General features: G+C 45.3%; 1 protein-coding gene across 2 annotated transcripts in view; it reads right to left on the bottom strand.

Annotated features, from left to right (window-relative positions):
* The window catches only part of Dis3l (DIS3 like exosome 3'-5' exoribonuclease), a 43,506-nt gene extending 32,576 nt beyond the window's left edge, over positions 1 to 10,930 (bottom strand). Inside the window, exons 1-2 of one of the 2 annotated variants that reach the window (XM_076576490.1) lie at positions 10,599 to 10,930; positions 8,874 to 9,027 (exon numbers count right to left, since the gene is read on the bottom strand). In XM_076576490.1, coding sequence (XP_076432605.1) covers positions 8,874 to 9,027; positions 10,599 to 10,737 — 293 coding nt within the window. In that variant the 5' untranslated portion in view covers positions 10,738 to 10,930. Of the gene's footprint in view, positions 1 to 8,873; positions 9,028 to 10,129; positions 10,493 to 10,598 lie in introns of those variants that run through there. The other variant, XM_076576491.1, reaches the window with a different exon arrangement.
* Positions 10,931 to 16,269: the final 5,339 nt, after the last annotated feature.

Raw genomic sequence — 16,269 nt, forward strand, 5'->3', positions numbered from 1 at the left:
CAAACAACCAAAACAACCAAACGAATAGAAAAAGACAGAGTTTCATACAGCCCAGGCTCATGTCCGACACTAGGTAGTGATCTTCCCGCCTCTGCCTACCTGGTGTACGTGGTGCTGGGGGCCAAATCCAATCCAAGGCTTCGTGTATGTTAGACAAGCACTCTACAAACTGGGTTACAGTCCTACCATCTAAAAATATTGAATTTTATGTATATATATTTCATGAAAATTAAAAAAAAAAAAGTTATGCTACTTTGTAAAAAAAGCCCAGACTCCCTCACTTCGGTGGGAAACACTGGTCAAAGGACAGGTCTGTCCTGGCTTCCTGGAACAGGCCTGAGTCCTGAAGCCTGAATGGAAGAGAGCCAGACAAACAGCCAAAGGTGATGAGTAGGGACAGAGCCTTGAAGACGCTCTGAAGAGAGCAGACATGTGCTCCATTCTGTCCTCAGCATTCCGCCCATGGCAGGGCCATAAGGGATGTAGGCCTAGCATCTGTGTCAACAGCGATCCAAGCTCAGGATTTGGGGTCTGGATAAACTGCCACCTTCAGAATCCAGCACCCTTCTGCCAGCTCCGCACACACCACCTTCACTTATTTATTCATTGCTTTTTGAGACAGGTTCTCCCTACGTAGACCAGGTTGGTCTTGAACTCACAGAGACCAATCTGTCCCTGCCTCCCAAGTGCTGGGATTAAAGGCCATTTCACCATCCCTGGCATCACCTTCATTTTAAATTGTATTTAGTATTATTGTGTGTGTATGATGTATGTGGGGCATGTGCATGTCACAAAGCACATGTGGATGGCAGAGGACCACTCTGTGGAGGTGGTTCTATCTGTCCACCTTATGAGAGTTCTGTGTGCTTCCATTTGTCAGCTAGAGAAAGGACATGGACAAATGGCAGGAGAATACTGATGGGGAAGACAGGGATTCGGCAGTGAATCACTCTGGGTGTTGACAGTCAGGGCTTCTTGGAGATGTGTAGGCTTGCGGTTATAATTTAGTAGTGCACACATAACAATACAGTCATAATTCCTGTTAGCAGGCTTTGCAGTGTTTATGATAGCGTCAGCAGACAGAAGCCTGTGTGAAGTCAGCACAGAGAAGCTTCAGAGCACTGTGGACATGTTTCACCAGAGCGACGGCAGTGGCTTAGACAGTCAAGATCTTCAATCTTAAAACATTCAGTCTTAGGCTGGACGTGGTGGAGCACAGCTTTGATCCTAGGACTTTGGAGGGAGAGGTAAGAAGATCAGACATTCAAGGTTATCCTTGGCTACAAGGAGTTTGAACCAGCATGGGCTACAGTAGACTCTCTCAAAACAAAAGTTTCAGTCTTACTGAAAAAACAAAACAAAACAAAACAAAAACTAATTTTCTTAGGCAGGCTTAGATGTTTTCCAAACTTTTATCAATTAAATGTTTCAAAAAATTTCCTGGAGATGGATAAACTAACTTCTTTAGACTGAATCTTTGGGAAGGGAGTAGGGAGGGGCAGGTACACCATCTTGTTATGTTGCCCAGGCTAGCTGTGAACTCCCGGGGTTCAAGTCAGCTTTCTGTCTCAGCCTCCCAAGTGCTGTGATTGAAAGAACATGGTGCTATGCCCAGCTTGATGACATTTTACTATTTTTATTCAATGGGATAGTGGCCTTGTCGACAGATGCAACCCTCCCCCCAACAATGGTGATGGTGGCCTTGCCTATAGATACAACATTCCCCTTTGCTGGTGATGGTGGCCTTGGCTACAGATGCAACATCCTGTCTCTGCTGATAACACCCTCTAAGGCAGCGATTCTCAACCTGGGGGTTGAAATTCCTTGGGGGAGTGGAATGACCTTGTCACAGGGGTTGCATATCAGATGTCCTGCATATTAGACACTTAACATTATGATTCATAACAGTAGCAAAATTACAGTTATGAAACAGCAACAAAAATAATCTATGGTTGGGGGTCACCACATGAGGAACTGTATTAAAGGGTTGCAGCATTCAGAAGGTTGAGAACTGCTATGGGATATCTTATCACACTGTGTGAAGATATGCTGCTGTCTTACCTTGCCTGCCTAAGGCATCTGATTGGTTTAATAAAGAGCTGAATGACCAATAGGTAGGCAGGAGAGAATAGGCAGGACTTGTGGGCAGAGAGAGGAACTCAGGGTTAGAATCAGGAGATCCCAGCAAGACACTGAGGAAGTTGGATGTATAGAATATGGAGGAGAGGTAAAAAGCCATATGGCAGAAAGTAGATTAATAGAAACAGGTTAATTTACGTTACAAGAGCTAGTGGGATAAGTCTAAGCTTGCTTTCATAATTAATAATAAGTCCCCGTGTCATTATTTGGGGGTTGGGGTTCCCAAAAAGAAAGTCCGACAAGAAAGACCTGCTTTAGAGAACTACTGCTCTAAGGCCTAGAAGAACTGGGAAATGAATCCAGTGGAGTCTTCCTCTGCTGGGCTCTGCAGGGCCATGCTAGGGTCTCCTAGACCTACTTTCAGGTGTCTTACAGTTTTAATATGTTTATGTTTCTAGTCCTATTAGCTAATGCTTTACTGGCATTTATGGAGTACATTTTGGAGTATCAGTGCTGCTCTTTTAGAGGCTTCTGCCTTAGCTACAAGTGTCCTCCCTCTGTCCAATTACCTAAGCCAAAACCTTAGTGCTATCTTTGACATTACCTCCTCCCCATCGTACATCTAAAATCATCACTAAGTTCTATAAATTAAAAAAAAAAAAAAAAGCTAGGCATGGTGGTGCAAACCTTTAATAACAGCACTTGGGAGGCAGAGGCAGGAGAATCTCTGTGAGTTCGAGACCAGCTTAGTCTATAGTGTAAGTTCCAGGCCAGCCAGAGCTATAGTGAGACTCCCATCTCAATAAATAAGTAAATCAATGAATATTTATAAAATAGTTATACATATATACGTGCATATATACATATGTTATATATGTATACATATATCAATAGTTATACATATATATGTTATATACATATATATAATTCAGACAAAGAAATTCACTTTCCCTTAAAACATATGCAACTGATAGTTTTTAGTACACTCACAGTTAAGCAACTATGACCACTCTCTAATTCCAGATCATTTATTTCATCGCTCTAAAAAGAAACCCGTGTCTATTAAGCAGTCAGTCCCCACTTCCATTGGCCCCAGCCTCTGGCAACCACTAAGTAATTTTTTATCTCTATTTTTGTCTATTCAGGACATCTTATATAAATGAAATTATATATGACTAGATTTTTTAAGCTGGTTGATTTAGTGTATGTGTCTGTGTGGGAGCCTGTGCGTGGCATAGCTCAAGTGTGGAGGTCGGAAGACAACCTGCAGGAGTCGGTTCTCTTCTTCCACCACGTGGGTTCCAGGGACCGAACTCAGGTTGCCAGGCTTGGTGGCAAGTGCCTGTAATAAGCTTTCTCAAATGTAGTCGGACTTTCTTTTTGGGACCACCAGCTCCCCAGTAACAACATGTAGACTTAAGATTAATTATGAAAGGTTGGCCACAGCTTAGGCTTTTTTCCAACTAGCTTTATAACTTAAATTAACTTGTCTCTGTTAATCTACATTCTGCCACGTGGCTTAGTTACCTCTGTTCTGTACCATATGTCCAACTTCTTCAGAGTCTCTGGAGATATTGCATGCCTAGATTCCTCCTCCCAGTTTCTCTCTCTCTGCCTGGAAGTCCAGCCTATTCTTTCTTGTCTAGCCATTGGTCATTTAGCTCTTTATTAAAACCAATCAGAAGGTGCCTTAGACAGAGACCTATCTTTACAACATAAACAAATATTCTTCAACAAGTGCCTGAGCCATTTTGCTGGCTCCAACATATAAATTGTGTGTGTGTGTGTGTGTGTGTGTGTGTGTGTGTGTGTGTGTGTGTTATAGCTGGTTTCTTTCATTTAGCACAATGTTTTCAAGCTTCATCCAAGAGGTGACATGTTCAGTCCTTTCTACAGCTGAATAATATTCTATTTTATGGATATAGCATGTTTTCTTAAACATTACCAATTGAAGGCCACTTTGGGTTGCTGTTACTATCTGGCTATCATAAATTAAGCTGCTGGACCAGTGAGAGAGTTCAGCAAATAAAATGACTTGCTGTATAGAACTGATAGCCTCAATGTAACCCCTGGATCCCACAGTGGATCCCAAAAGTTGTCCTCTTACCTCCATTCACACACACCCATGGCACATACATGTATGTGTATACACACACACACACACACACACACACACACACACACACACACACAACTAATAAAAACCTAAAAGTAAATGAATCCACTATGAGTATTTGCCATGTTTTCAGTTTCAATATGGATGTACTTCTAGTTCCATGATTACATTCTTAGCAAATGTTATGGATTCCTACCTACTGAATCAGTCCTGGGAACACCCACTTCTGCCCATGTCTAAGCTGCCAGTGTCCTCACTACAGTTTGGGGATGGTTTGAGTGTGCTCTCTTGTGGGAGCTGAGCTTGCTTTACACAGCAAGGCTTCATTAGGGGACGGTTGGACCATGTGCATGGTCACCAGGTATCTGAGATAGTCTACACTTAGCTGGGGGGAGCTCTTTGCTCCACCCCTTGGCATTCCTTTAACAGCCCTTTAGCAGAGACAGAAGGGGCTGGTGGTTTTGACCCAGGCCCTCCCGAGGCTATCCTGTGTTTCTGTCTCTCTCCTCTATATTTCTATTTACATATTTCTCACTTCTCCCTCCACAAGAATACCCTGGGGGAAAAAGAGGGAGCAGGTCTACCTCACTCTGTAGTGGACCATGCATTGAAATTTCATCCCTCTTGTGAGATATTCACAGGGTGGAAAGTCAATCAAATTCCTGTGCAGAGAAGTGATTCTGGGAAGTGGTTAGGATTCAGACATCATCAGGTAGAGTCCCAGGGTTGAATTGCTGGTGGCTTTATGCAAAGGAAAAAAGTAACCTATATCAAGTGTTTTATTATAGCAATGCAAAAGAGGCTAATATAACATGTCGTCTGTGTTACAGCTGCAGCCTCTAGCCTTCTTTCCTTCAGGACTCTTTTCAATTGAATCAATCTTTAAAACAGGAACCTGATGTCATGCCATCCTGAATCAAACCCTTCCTTGGCACCCCCAAAGCCCACGAGGCTTTCCATCTGACCAAGTGTCCTTCCAGTTCCTTGAGTGTGCCACCTCTCTTTCTCATGGATGCTTGGCCAGAAGTCTCCTTTTCCTGGAAAACTCTCCCTTGCCTGGTCTCCTTTTCCTCATCCTTGAGAGCTCAGTATAGACAGTTCACTCAGGAAAGCCCTTCCTGGCTCAGCCCTTCAGAACATCTGCCACAGTGTGGCTCTACATCTGTCTGTGAGATGACTTGGGCTTGTCTGGCCTCTCTCAGGACTGGATCTACCTTTGTTTACTGCTGTATTCTAGTCCTCTGGATGAGCACATGGATGAGCACATGGATGAACACATTCACATCTGAATGCACGAATGTGTGGGAGCCTCCCAGAATCAAGTGCCCCTTCATTAAATAAGCAGTTGAGGATTGCTAGGTGTCAGATGTGTGATTATCCTGAACAATCAAAGGCCTGGCATTATTCACCTCTTCTCTACAGTCCATCTATGAGAACAAGCATTTTCTACATTGGTATTCCCGAGATCAAAATATAAAACCGCATCACCACACAACGGGATTACAGGTTATGTCTCTCTGTTGTTAAATGCAACTCTGGCAATTTCATTTCAGTAAAATAATACCATCTATCACATTACCTTAGAGTCAGCCCCCTGTGCATTCATGTTCCATACCTGAGGGCACTTCATTTGCAGAGAGAAAGTATCTAGAAATAAGAGCTTTGACTGTCGGGGGAATGGATGCTTTTACCCGCCTTTGTTCCTCACACAATGCAGTATGACAACAGTTTACACAGCACTTGGGCTGTGTTGGGTGTTTTAGTAACCTAGAGATGATTTAGAGCCTACAGGAGGATGAGTGAAGGTTCTATGCAAACACCACGCTATTTAAAACAATGTTTATTATACTTATCTTTTCAGAGGAGGATGTGCATGTCACATGTATGGGTGGAGGTCAGAGGACAATGTGAGGGAGCTGGTTCTCTCCTTCCACCCTGTGGATCCTATGGATTAAACTAAGGTCCTCGGGCTTGGTGACACAATCCTTCACATGCTGAGCCACCTTGCTGGCCTGATGCCATTTTATTTATTCATTTATTTTTAAAATTAGACATATTCATTTCATGCATGACTGTTTTGCCTGAATGTATGTATGTATACCATAAGAATGCTTGGTCCCCACAGAGGTCAGCAGAGGGAGGGCATTGGATCTTCCGGAACTGGAGTTGGAGGTTGAGGGGATCAGACCCGGGTCCTCTTCAAGAGCAACAAATGGTCTTAACTTCTGAGTCATCTCTCCAGCTCTCCAGTGCCATTTTATCTGGAACCTGAACAGCTGCAGGTTTTAGTAGCCCTGGGGTCCTAGAATCACTTCCTTTTATAAACCAAGGGACTGCTGTAATACATTTATAGTTTTATAATTTTGTGCTGTTTATTAAATTTAAAGGTCTAATTTGGTTTTGAGGTTTATTAAATACTTAAACAGGAAGACTATAAGTAGATGTATAGCTAAATATCCATACAATTATGCACGTTTGTTTGCTATGACAGAGTCTCATATAGTCTATACTAGATTCAAGCTTTCTGTATAACCTAGACTGACCTAGGACTCCTGACCCTTCTGCCTCTAGTTTACAATTGCTGGGATTATAGGTGTTTGCCACCATGCCTGGCTATTGGGAATCCAGGAAGACGTTTTCTGCCAGAAACAGGGCTGATATTGTAACGTTTGAATGTGTGGTAGTTTGAATGTAGTTGGCCTCTATAATCTCATAGGGAGCAGCACTATTGGGAAGTATGGCTTTGTTTCAGGAAGTGTGCCACTATCAGGGGTGGGGAGGGCGGGCTTTGAGGTTTCCTATGCTCAGGATACCACCCAGTGTCTCAGTCGACTTCCTGTTGCCTGCAAGATGTAGGACTCTTAGCAATGTCTGCCTGTACGCCACCGTGATGACAATGGACTGAACCTCTGAAACTGTAAGCAAGCCACCCCAATTAAATGTTTTCATTTATAAGAGTTGCCATGGTCCAGTGGGACCAAGTCCTGTGCTCATTCCATGAGTTGGCTGTTTGAAACCTGGAGCTTATGCAGAGACACTTGGCTCAGTCTGGGAGGAAGGGACTGGACCTCCCTGGACTGAGTCTACCAAGTCGATCACAGTCCTCGGGGGAGGACTTGTCCTGGAGGAGATGGGAATGGAGGGTGGGCTGGGGGTAAGGGGAGGGCGTGGGAGGGGGGAGAATAGGGGAACCCATGGCTGATATGTAGAACTGAATGGTATTGTAAAATAAAAAATATATATCACAAAAAAAAAAAAAAGAGTTGCCATGGTCATAGTGTCTGTTCACATCAATAAAAACCCTAACTAAGACAGAGGGAGTCTTGTATCCCAGCACTTGGTTTATCTGTTAAGGAACCAACAGTTCGAGCCGACAAAGTGCTCATCGAATGAAAAACAAGGGGTGTAGCAGGGCCTACTTCCCAACTCCTCACCCTTGGCTTTCTCACAGAGAACACTAACACACAGGGTGAGCACAGCAAAACCCATAGCATCAGCTCCTCATCAACCTAACTACGGAACCGTTCAGGAGAAAGGACATTTAAATTCCAACTCTTTGCTTTCACTTGTCTCAGGAGTAGGTTTTCAAAACAATCCTAATATTAAAAACATTTTAGAAAACAGAAGTTGAAGAGGCTTGCAGTGTGTGAGCGATCTGAATGATAACAACAAATTGATTTTAGTGGAAGAAATTGAAATATGACACCTGCAGCAGTGTTTAAACCTGGATGTGTAAACATCTCTATCTCTGTGGCTGAATAAAATCAACTTCAAGCTCATTTTAAAATACTCAATTTGAAAAAAGACCCAGGCACATTCCAGCTAACGTGTATTTTTCTGAACTGAGCATAAGGACAATTTATCATTTTCATATACAAATAAAGAAAACTTTATCTTTTACTACTAAAGTCTGAAGAAACCAAAACATCTTAAAAGCAGAATAAATACAGTTTTTGCTTGTTAAATAACTTGAGGTGTTGAGGGTTTGGGTATATAATTCTAACATGCTATTTTCATAGTCTTAAGTTCAGAGCATAAAAGTTTCCAAATGTTAAATGAGGCAAAACTGTATTTTAGGGTATTTGTACAGAAAGGGGCAATTTTTCTTTCATTTAGGCACAAGGCAAGTATTTTAAACTGGTTCAATTAAAAATGTTTTGTTCAGCAAATATAATTACTATGGCTGATAGTTACAGGACTAATCTAAAAATAAGAATGAGCTATTTTTTTAATTTCATTGAATAAATCACTGCAAGTACAATTTGCATCCACAATAAAGGAAGATAAGATTTAAAAGTACTCTTTTCCCAAGAAAAGAATGCTCCTGAAACAATGTATCTATAAATAAGAAGATTAAATAATATACATTATTAGCAAAAATAAAGTGCTACCTATAAAGATGTAAACCTTCAGACGCCAATTCACCACCGAATCTTAAATATCTGCATCCTGGGACATCACAGTTTATTGATCTACAGTTAGATCTTTGGGCCAGGTGTTGAAGCGCACAGACAAAACGGTACTGCATTCCTCACCAGCAAAGAGAATACCAAATTAGTTTCAAAAATCCTTCCTGACAACATAATGAATTCCTCCTCCTTCGCTCTAACAAGGGACCTTTTCTAAAGGGGGTGGGGGAACCTTCACAATAAATAAATAAATAATGCAAAACAGGTACCTCCGGCCTCTCTGATGCTGTACAGCTTGACAAGCCGTTTGCATGAAAATGATTCCCTTCAACTCGGGAAACTCGAGGACCTCAAGGTAATCCTGGACAACTTTCCAGTCTGGAATCACATAATGAGTCACTTCAGCAGACAAGAGCTTCCCATCTGAAACATAATTCAGAGTGGAAACGATTAGGTAACATTTTCAAACCTGGTTTATGACTATTTCAATGTCACAGTGTCCCGGTGTGCAAAATAACTTCTCATCTTAATTTCACCTTAAAGTTTTTCAAAGACAAGACAAATCTACTTTGGTAGAAGCTCAAAGTTCAGAGTAGATTCACTGCCGCCTTCTCTCTTTTTTGAAGCTATGATTAAATACAAGCCCGACATGGTTTACGCTGTTGCCACTACTGCGGGAGAGGATGACTGATATTTTAAAAACAGCTACATCCTCGGCAGAAGCTAAATTCTATTAACTCATCACTGACATGCATGAACATTGTAATGGATATTGACACATCCATCATATACCTACACCTACATATACACACACACGTACACATATATGTACATACACATAAATGCACATGTGCACATATGTGTGTGCTAACTACTTCCATGTACCTAAAAATTCCAAAGTTATTGTGTCTGAAGCTTCTGAACATGGCTACAAGGCTCTAAGACAGTGGTTCTCAATCCATGGGTCACGACTCCCGGGGCGATTGACCCTTTCACAGGGGTCACATGTCAGATGTGTACATTACCATTCATAACAGTAGCAAAACTACAGTTATGAAGTAGCAATGAAATAACTTTATGGTTGGGGGGGGGTCCCCACAACATGAGGAACTGTGTTAAAAGGTTGCAGCATCAGGAAGGTTGAGAACCACTGCTCCTAAGGGTTGAAGAGAATGTGCTAGAAAGGATGTGCAGTTTGGGCAGTGGTAAGTAAGGCTTCCACTCAACTGACAGCTCTTTCGCCAAGCGGTGACCTCAGTCATACATTCTGAAAAGACCCCTCAAGTTCATCTCCCACTAAGGGTAAGAAACAGCGACCCTTGCAGCCTGAAAAGGGGAAGCGTGGCTCACAGCAGCCCCCAGCCCAAGTCTCCTACAATGAAGAGGCTGGCGGGGTCTGCGCCCTGGCAGGAGCAGAGCGGGCAATGTCAAATGCCCAGCAGTGCGCTCAGGAGCCAGGCGGGAGCAGCCTCTTTCGGGCGAGCCTCCCTGATCTCACTGCGGGCGGAAAGAGGGAGGTGCCTACGCCTTGAGGTCCCTCCAGAAACCCGAAGCACCCGGAGCCTCTGGGCTGAGCAGGTTCTCGGTGCCCCCCACTTGACCGAGCCATTGCGGTAGACGAGCCCCGCGCGGAGGGTGCCGCCTGCTTCCGACCCGCAGAGAACGCGCTCGCTCCGGGCCGCCTCCCGGACCGTCCTGGTTCCGCCAAGCCCAGGCTGCTGTGGCTCGCTCCGGCTCCGCCCTTGACGCCAGGCCAGGGCCGCCCTCGCTCCCGGGCTCCGGCTCGCCTCTCTCCTTAGGTCCCCGCTCCCTTCACTAGTGCCCGGCCGCCATCACGACGCCAGGCCCGGGCTCCCTGTGCTCCTCGGGCCTCGGCCGCTTCTTTCCTTCGGCCCCCGGCTCCCTTCCCTCGCGCCCCGCAGCCCTCGCTACGTCAGGCCCCGGTCTCCCTCGCTCCTCCGGCCCCGGCCTCCCCGCTCCTTCCCGGCCCTGACCGTTGCGGCAGGCGGCGGGCTGCGGGCAGAGCGGGCTGTTGCAGGGCACGCTAGGCCGCAGGTAGTGCTCGCGAACGATCCGCAGCGTCCGGCCCTGGAAAGTCCTCAGCAGCAGCACCTTCTCCCGCTTCTGCAGCATGCTGGTGGCGTTGCCCGGCTCCGCGGCCGGGAAGCGGCGGGCGGCAGTGGGAGGCGAGGCCGAGGCTTGGGGCCCGCCCCTCGGGCCTGCTCTGGCCCGCAGTGGCAGGAGCGTTCCGGGCACCGGGCACCCCGAGGGTTCCAGGCACCCCGGGGGTTCGCCCGGCCCGGCCCAGCCCAGCCTGCGCCTGGATTCCTCTGTAAGCCCTAGCTAAGTTGCCCCTGAGCCGGGAAGAGCTCAGATAAACTGTTGACCCCAGGCACCATCGGGCATGACGGTAGGATCTAACAGCTGGTCTAAAAGTCCCGTGTGAAAAGATGTTTTTACTTTGTTTCTACCCACAGGCCCGAGTGGGAACCTGCCATATTAACAGGTGTAATAACTAAGAGTTTTCTAGTCCTTGTTTTTGCAGTATCTAAAAGAATCGAAAGGCTTAGCAAATAAGCTGGTAACCCTGCTGGCCAAACATGTTTTCCCCTTCAAAATGTGCTTATTTTAAAATTTAATACACGTAAACAATCAAACACTACAGACAAAATGAAAACCAGTCCTTCTGGGGTAAACACTGTACAACTTTTATAGCGTTGACAGCCTCTGGCAAAGGAATTCTTAAAACTGCTATTGACACAATCATTAAGTACTGTGCTTGTAGCTCCTGACAGAAAGGACAGTATCTTGGAAGACCACACACCCTGGCTTCTCCACGCACTCGGCCCACTGAAGCCACGGTTAGCAGCTTCACACACAAGAGTCTCCTTCAGCGTCTGTAAATCAAAGGAGCGGGCATTTATTTGTATCCCCATTTTACAGGCTGTGAGGCTTCATTAGGGAGCTTAAGAGGCCAAGGATACTTAGTTATTAAGTGGCAGAACCAATGTGCAAGCTAGAAACTGGACAACCCCAAAGCAAGTTCTAAAGTACCATCTCTTCACAGGTGAGTAACCCACAGGGCCTGCACCTAAGCAGTTTACTGCTTGGCAAACTCTGGTGAAGGTGGCTGGCCCAGCTGGCTGGAAACACGGGGCTCTTCCAATGTTGCCAAATTAAACCAAGTCCAGCCTCTCATTTCACCCTAAGGGAATGCATAAAGAATCATGATTCCAGCCCGGCGCTGGTGGCCCGTGCACTAGGGAGGCAGAGGCAGGTGGATCTCTGTGAGTTCGAGGCCAGCCTGGGCTACAGAGTGAGATCCAGGACAGGCACCAAAGCTACACAGAGAAACCCTGTCTTGGAAAAAAAAAAAAAAAAAAGAATCATGATTCCTTCTCACTGTACCTCTGTGTCAAGTTACTCAAAAAAGGTGGACTTGCACAAATGGGAGATAGTATAGAGCTGGCACACAAGCGGTAGTGCAAAGAGGGTCCCTAAAGCTGTCCACAACAGTAATGTGTGATTATATATATGTAAAACGATATATATATATATATATATATATATATATATATATATATATAATGATAATGATAATGTATCCTCTAATACAGGAGAGCCCAGAGGATAGTGAGTAGCCAAAACTATTTCCTACGTAAAAAATGCTTTTGATAACTGTCCACAAGTCCCTCTCCAGTTCCCTTCCTATCTTTTTAAAGCCTCTGATTCTGTGGGATTGGAAGAATGACTTTGATTAGGTCCTAATCTGCCCTTAATATCTCTCTTCAGCACTTTGTGGCTTGAAACTGTCTGCAAATGAACGATCCTTTAAGGAATAGAGCATATCTAGGGTTCTATTGAGGGTGGATTTTTTTTTTTTTTTTTTTTTTTGGTTTTTTTTCGAGACAGGGTTTCTCTGCGTAGCTTTGCGCCTTTCCTGGAGCTCACTTGGTAGCCCAGGCTGGCCTCGAACTCACAGAGATCCGCCTGGCTCTGCCTCCCGAGTGCTGGGATTAAAGGCATGTGCCACCACCGCCCGGCGAGGGTGGATTTTTATCAGTCCTTAAAATAAGACTGGGGATGTAGCTTAGCTGGTCGAGTTCTTGCCTCGCACGCACAAAGTTCTAGCCTGTGCACCAAAACCAAAACCAAAACAAACAAACAAAAACTAGGTGGGGTGGCACACAAGCCTGTAATCCCATCACTTGAGAGGTAGAAACAACAGGATCAAAAATTCCAGCCCAGCTGGAGAGATGGCGCAGCAGTTAAGAGCACTGGCTGTTCTTCCATAGGACCCTGGTTCAGTTCTCAGCACCCACATGGCAGCTCACAATTGTCTGTAAGAGGGTACCTGATATTCTCATGCTGGCAAAACACCAGTGCACATAAATTAAAAAACAATTCAAGGTCATTCTTGGCTATACAGTAAGTTGGAAGCCAATGTGGGATGCATGAGATACTACCTCAAAAAATAAGTTAATTACAGTAATCCAACGCCTACTGTACAGCTCCTTTTCTTATATTGGGACAATAATGAACAATTTATTTATGAGATGATCTCAGGTATCCAGGTTAGCCTTAAATTTGCCATGTAGCTGAGCTTGTGATCATCCTGCCTGTAGCTCTTCTTAAGTGTTAGATTACAGGTACCTGGGATGGAACTCAGGGCTTTGTGCATTGCAGGTAAGCACTGAGCCACATCCTTAGCACCCCCCCCACTTCTGTCTCTCTTTTGGAGACAGGGTAGTGATGAACTCTGGCATTTACTCCTCTCTCTGTCTCTCAGGTGCTGGGATTCTCATGAGCCCAGACCTGGCTTTATACATTTTGTTGAGGAACATGACTCCTTAGTTCTTAGAACTGGTGGTCTATAATAGACCTTTTGGTTGGGCCAAAATAATATAATAGGGCCTTTAGGTTGGTTTTTTGGGGGGTGGGGGGTTGTCTTGTTGACCATCTGAGGCCTCTGGCCTGGAAACGTGCCTCTCAGACAGAGTAACTATGCTGCAGTGAGATGGCCCAGCAGGTACAGGTGCCTGTTGTGCAACACACATGTACTTTACATAAACTGTAATTAATTAAAAAAACTCAGTGTCTCAGGATAAGATGCTGCATAGGTGTGGAACATCACTAATTGTCTTTCTGCAGGACCCAGGCTACTGAAAGGGGATCTCTCTAGAACATTGTTGGTCATTGGAAAAGGGAAGGGAGTCCTCTAGAGAGCCTCATACCAACAAATAACTCAGTCCGGAAGTAATGCTGTCATTCTTGCCATTGGCCAGAGCTCATCACATGGCCATAGAGCAGCAGGAAGTGTGTTCTTCAAGGTCTAAAGGCAGGCACCAAGAACCCTTTGAACTAAACAAGCAACTTACCAGAATGCTCTGCCCAAACCCTAAGCCCTAAACGAGTCAATCCAGTCCATCACCAGCTCCACCCTGGTTATTTGGACCAGCTTTTGCCCACTCACTGTCTGGCCTTGGGCATTCTACCTCTTTTGGCCCAAGACCCTCCATAAGCCATTAAGCCAAACACACACCACACATACCTGGAATCCTTACCTCACATGCTTCGGTATGTGATCCCTTATGGTAGATAGGATGAATTCTCTCTGCCAAATTCTTGTCCACATTTTCTTTAGGCACACTGATGACACATGTCTCCTTACAGATAAATGGATGGTAGCCATGTATCTGGGGTTCCATCTGGCAGAATACAATGGCACCATTTTCTGGAATGGCTCATAATACTCCCCTACCCAACTTCCCACCTACATACCTTTTCTAATAGTTTCCCCAGCTGGATGCCAAAGTCCAAAGCATTGGCAAACCAGCCTTAAAGATGCCAGAGCCCCTGTTTACTTTGGTTCCTGAAAGACAGTAGAGCAGAGCTTGGCCTCCCTCTTCCCAGTGGACTCTTGTACCAGAGAAATAAACCCTTTGGGTTTGAGCACACTAGAATCCCAGCACTTGGCAGGCAGGGGAAGGAAAAGCGAGCTCAAGAATTCAAGGTAAACTATCATTACCAAAATATTCTCCCAGTTAACAAGAGATTAAGACGGCTGGAGATGTGGCTTAGTTGTTGGAGTACCTTAAGAAACTTGTCTAATAGTTGCAACACGGTGTTTAAAATAGACAAATAAGCAAATACCCCCTCACCAGATGCTAAACACCGCGAGGCAGTTTGATGATTTCTATAGTTGCACTAAACCGCACAGTCCTCTAGCTGGTGGGAACCAGTGTGTTCTGCTGTGTTCGGGCTTTGTGGGGGCAGCAGAGCCACACTGGACAGGACATCTGATGGCTTGCTTCTCTCTTTAGTCACTTCTTTCCTTGACAACCTAATGCAGATGGGCAGCATGCTGCCCAGATAGCAGAACACTGGCAGCCAGCCCCCAGCACTCCGGTCATCAGCAATCTCTTGCCATACCTCCGTTTCCCTGGTGCACGGCCTCTCCCTTCCTCTGTCTGAGCACCAGTGTGCTTACCCTGTGGGCCAGCCACAGCACCTACACGCCTTCCTACAGTTGCACCTTGGGAATGCAGAACTCAGTGTCTACTGGATCATAATCAAAACCTCATCAAAGGTTAGCCTGGGGAGGGAAGGGAAACTCCCCTGAGGCCTGGGAGGCCTGGGATGGTAGATGTACAAAAGAAATTCCAGAAGATGAGCTCTAAGAACTAGAGCACATTGCAGAAGCAAGCTTTGAAATATTCTGCATCTATTTACTTCTTATTGATTTATTTATTTTGACTATAGTACAACATGCTTACTGCAACACAGTCAAACAATGCAGCAGGATGCCAAGTAAGAATGCATAAATTCTGTTCTCATCTGCAGTCTACTCTCACGCAACACACTACTGTTGATGGCTTCTGAGCCATTTGGCTTAGATCGAGCGTGTACTGTTGATAGCTTGTATGGATCCCAAGAGTTAAAGATAAACCCAAATTTGCAACTCTGATGGGCTGGGCAAACTGTATTGTGCCAGTTAATCACAGCGCAGGCTATGTGGCTTGTAGCTGGAGGCTACGAAATATTCAAAGCACTTTCTCTTCTCTTCCTCGTCTTGTCTTCTTCCTTCCCTTTCTGTTGCTGTGATGAAACACTCTGAGGGGACAGGTGCAGTTGCTTAGTGGGAAGGGAACCTGCTGCCAAGCCTGAGGACCTGAGTTCGATCCCCAGTACCCACAGGCAGAGAGCAGACTCTTGTCTGCTCTCACCTCACATACGTGCTGCGGCACATACACTGTGGCAAGTGCATGGATGCACACAAAAGAAATAAAATGTAACAAAAGGCCCGACAGAAGCATCTTAATGGAGAAAGGGGTTATCTTGGCCCACAGCTCCAGGACGCAGTCCATCCTGGCAGGAGAGTGAGGCAGCTGGTCACGTGTGTGCAGTCAGGAGTCGGAGAGGGATGAATGCTTGCGCTCTGTCCACATCCTCCCTTTTATCCAGTTCAGGATCCCGGCCCAGGTAATGGTGCTCTCCACAGTGAGTCTTTTCACCTCAGTCAGGCTAATCGAGGTAATCCCTCACAGGTGTTCCCACAGGCCCATTTCCCCAGGTGATTCTCGAGCTCATGGAGTTGACAACTGAGATAACCAGCGTATTTCAGCTTTGCGTCTTTTCCTTTTTTTTTTTTTTTTTTTTTTTTTT

The sequence above is a fragment of the Peromyscus maniculatus genome, chromosome 7 (genome assembly GCF_049852395.1).
Source record: "Peromyscus maniculatus bairdii isolate BWxNUB_F1_BW_parent chromosome 7, HU_Pman_BW_mat_3.1, whole genome shotgun sequence".
Classification (NCBI taxonomy): domain Eukaryota; kingdom Metazoa; phylum Chordata; class Mammalia; order Rodentia; family Cricetidae; genus Peromyscus; species Peromyscus maniculatus.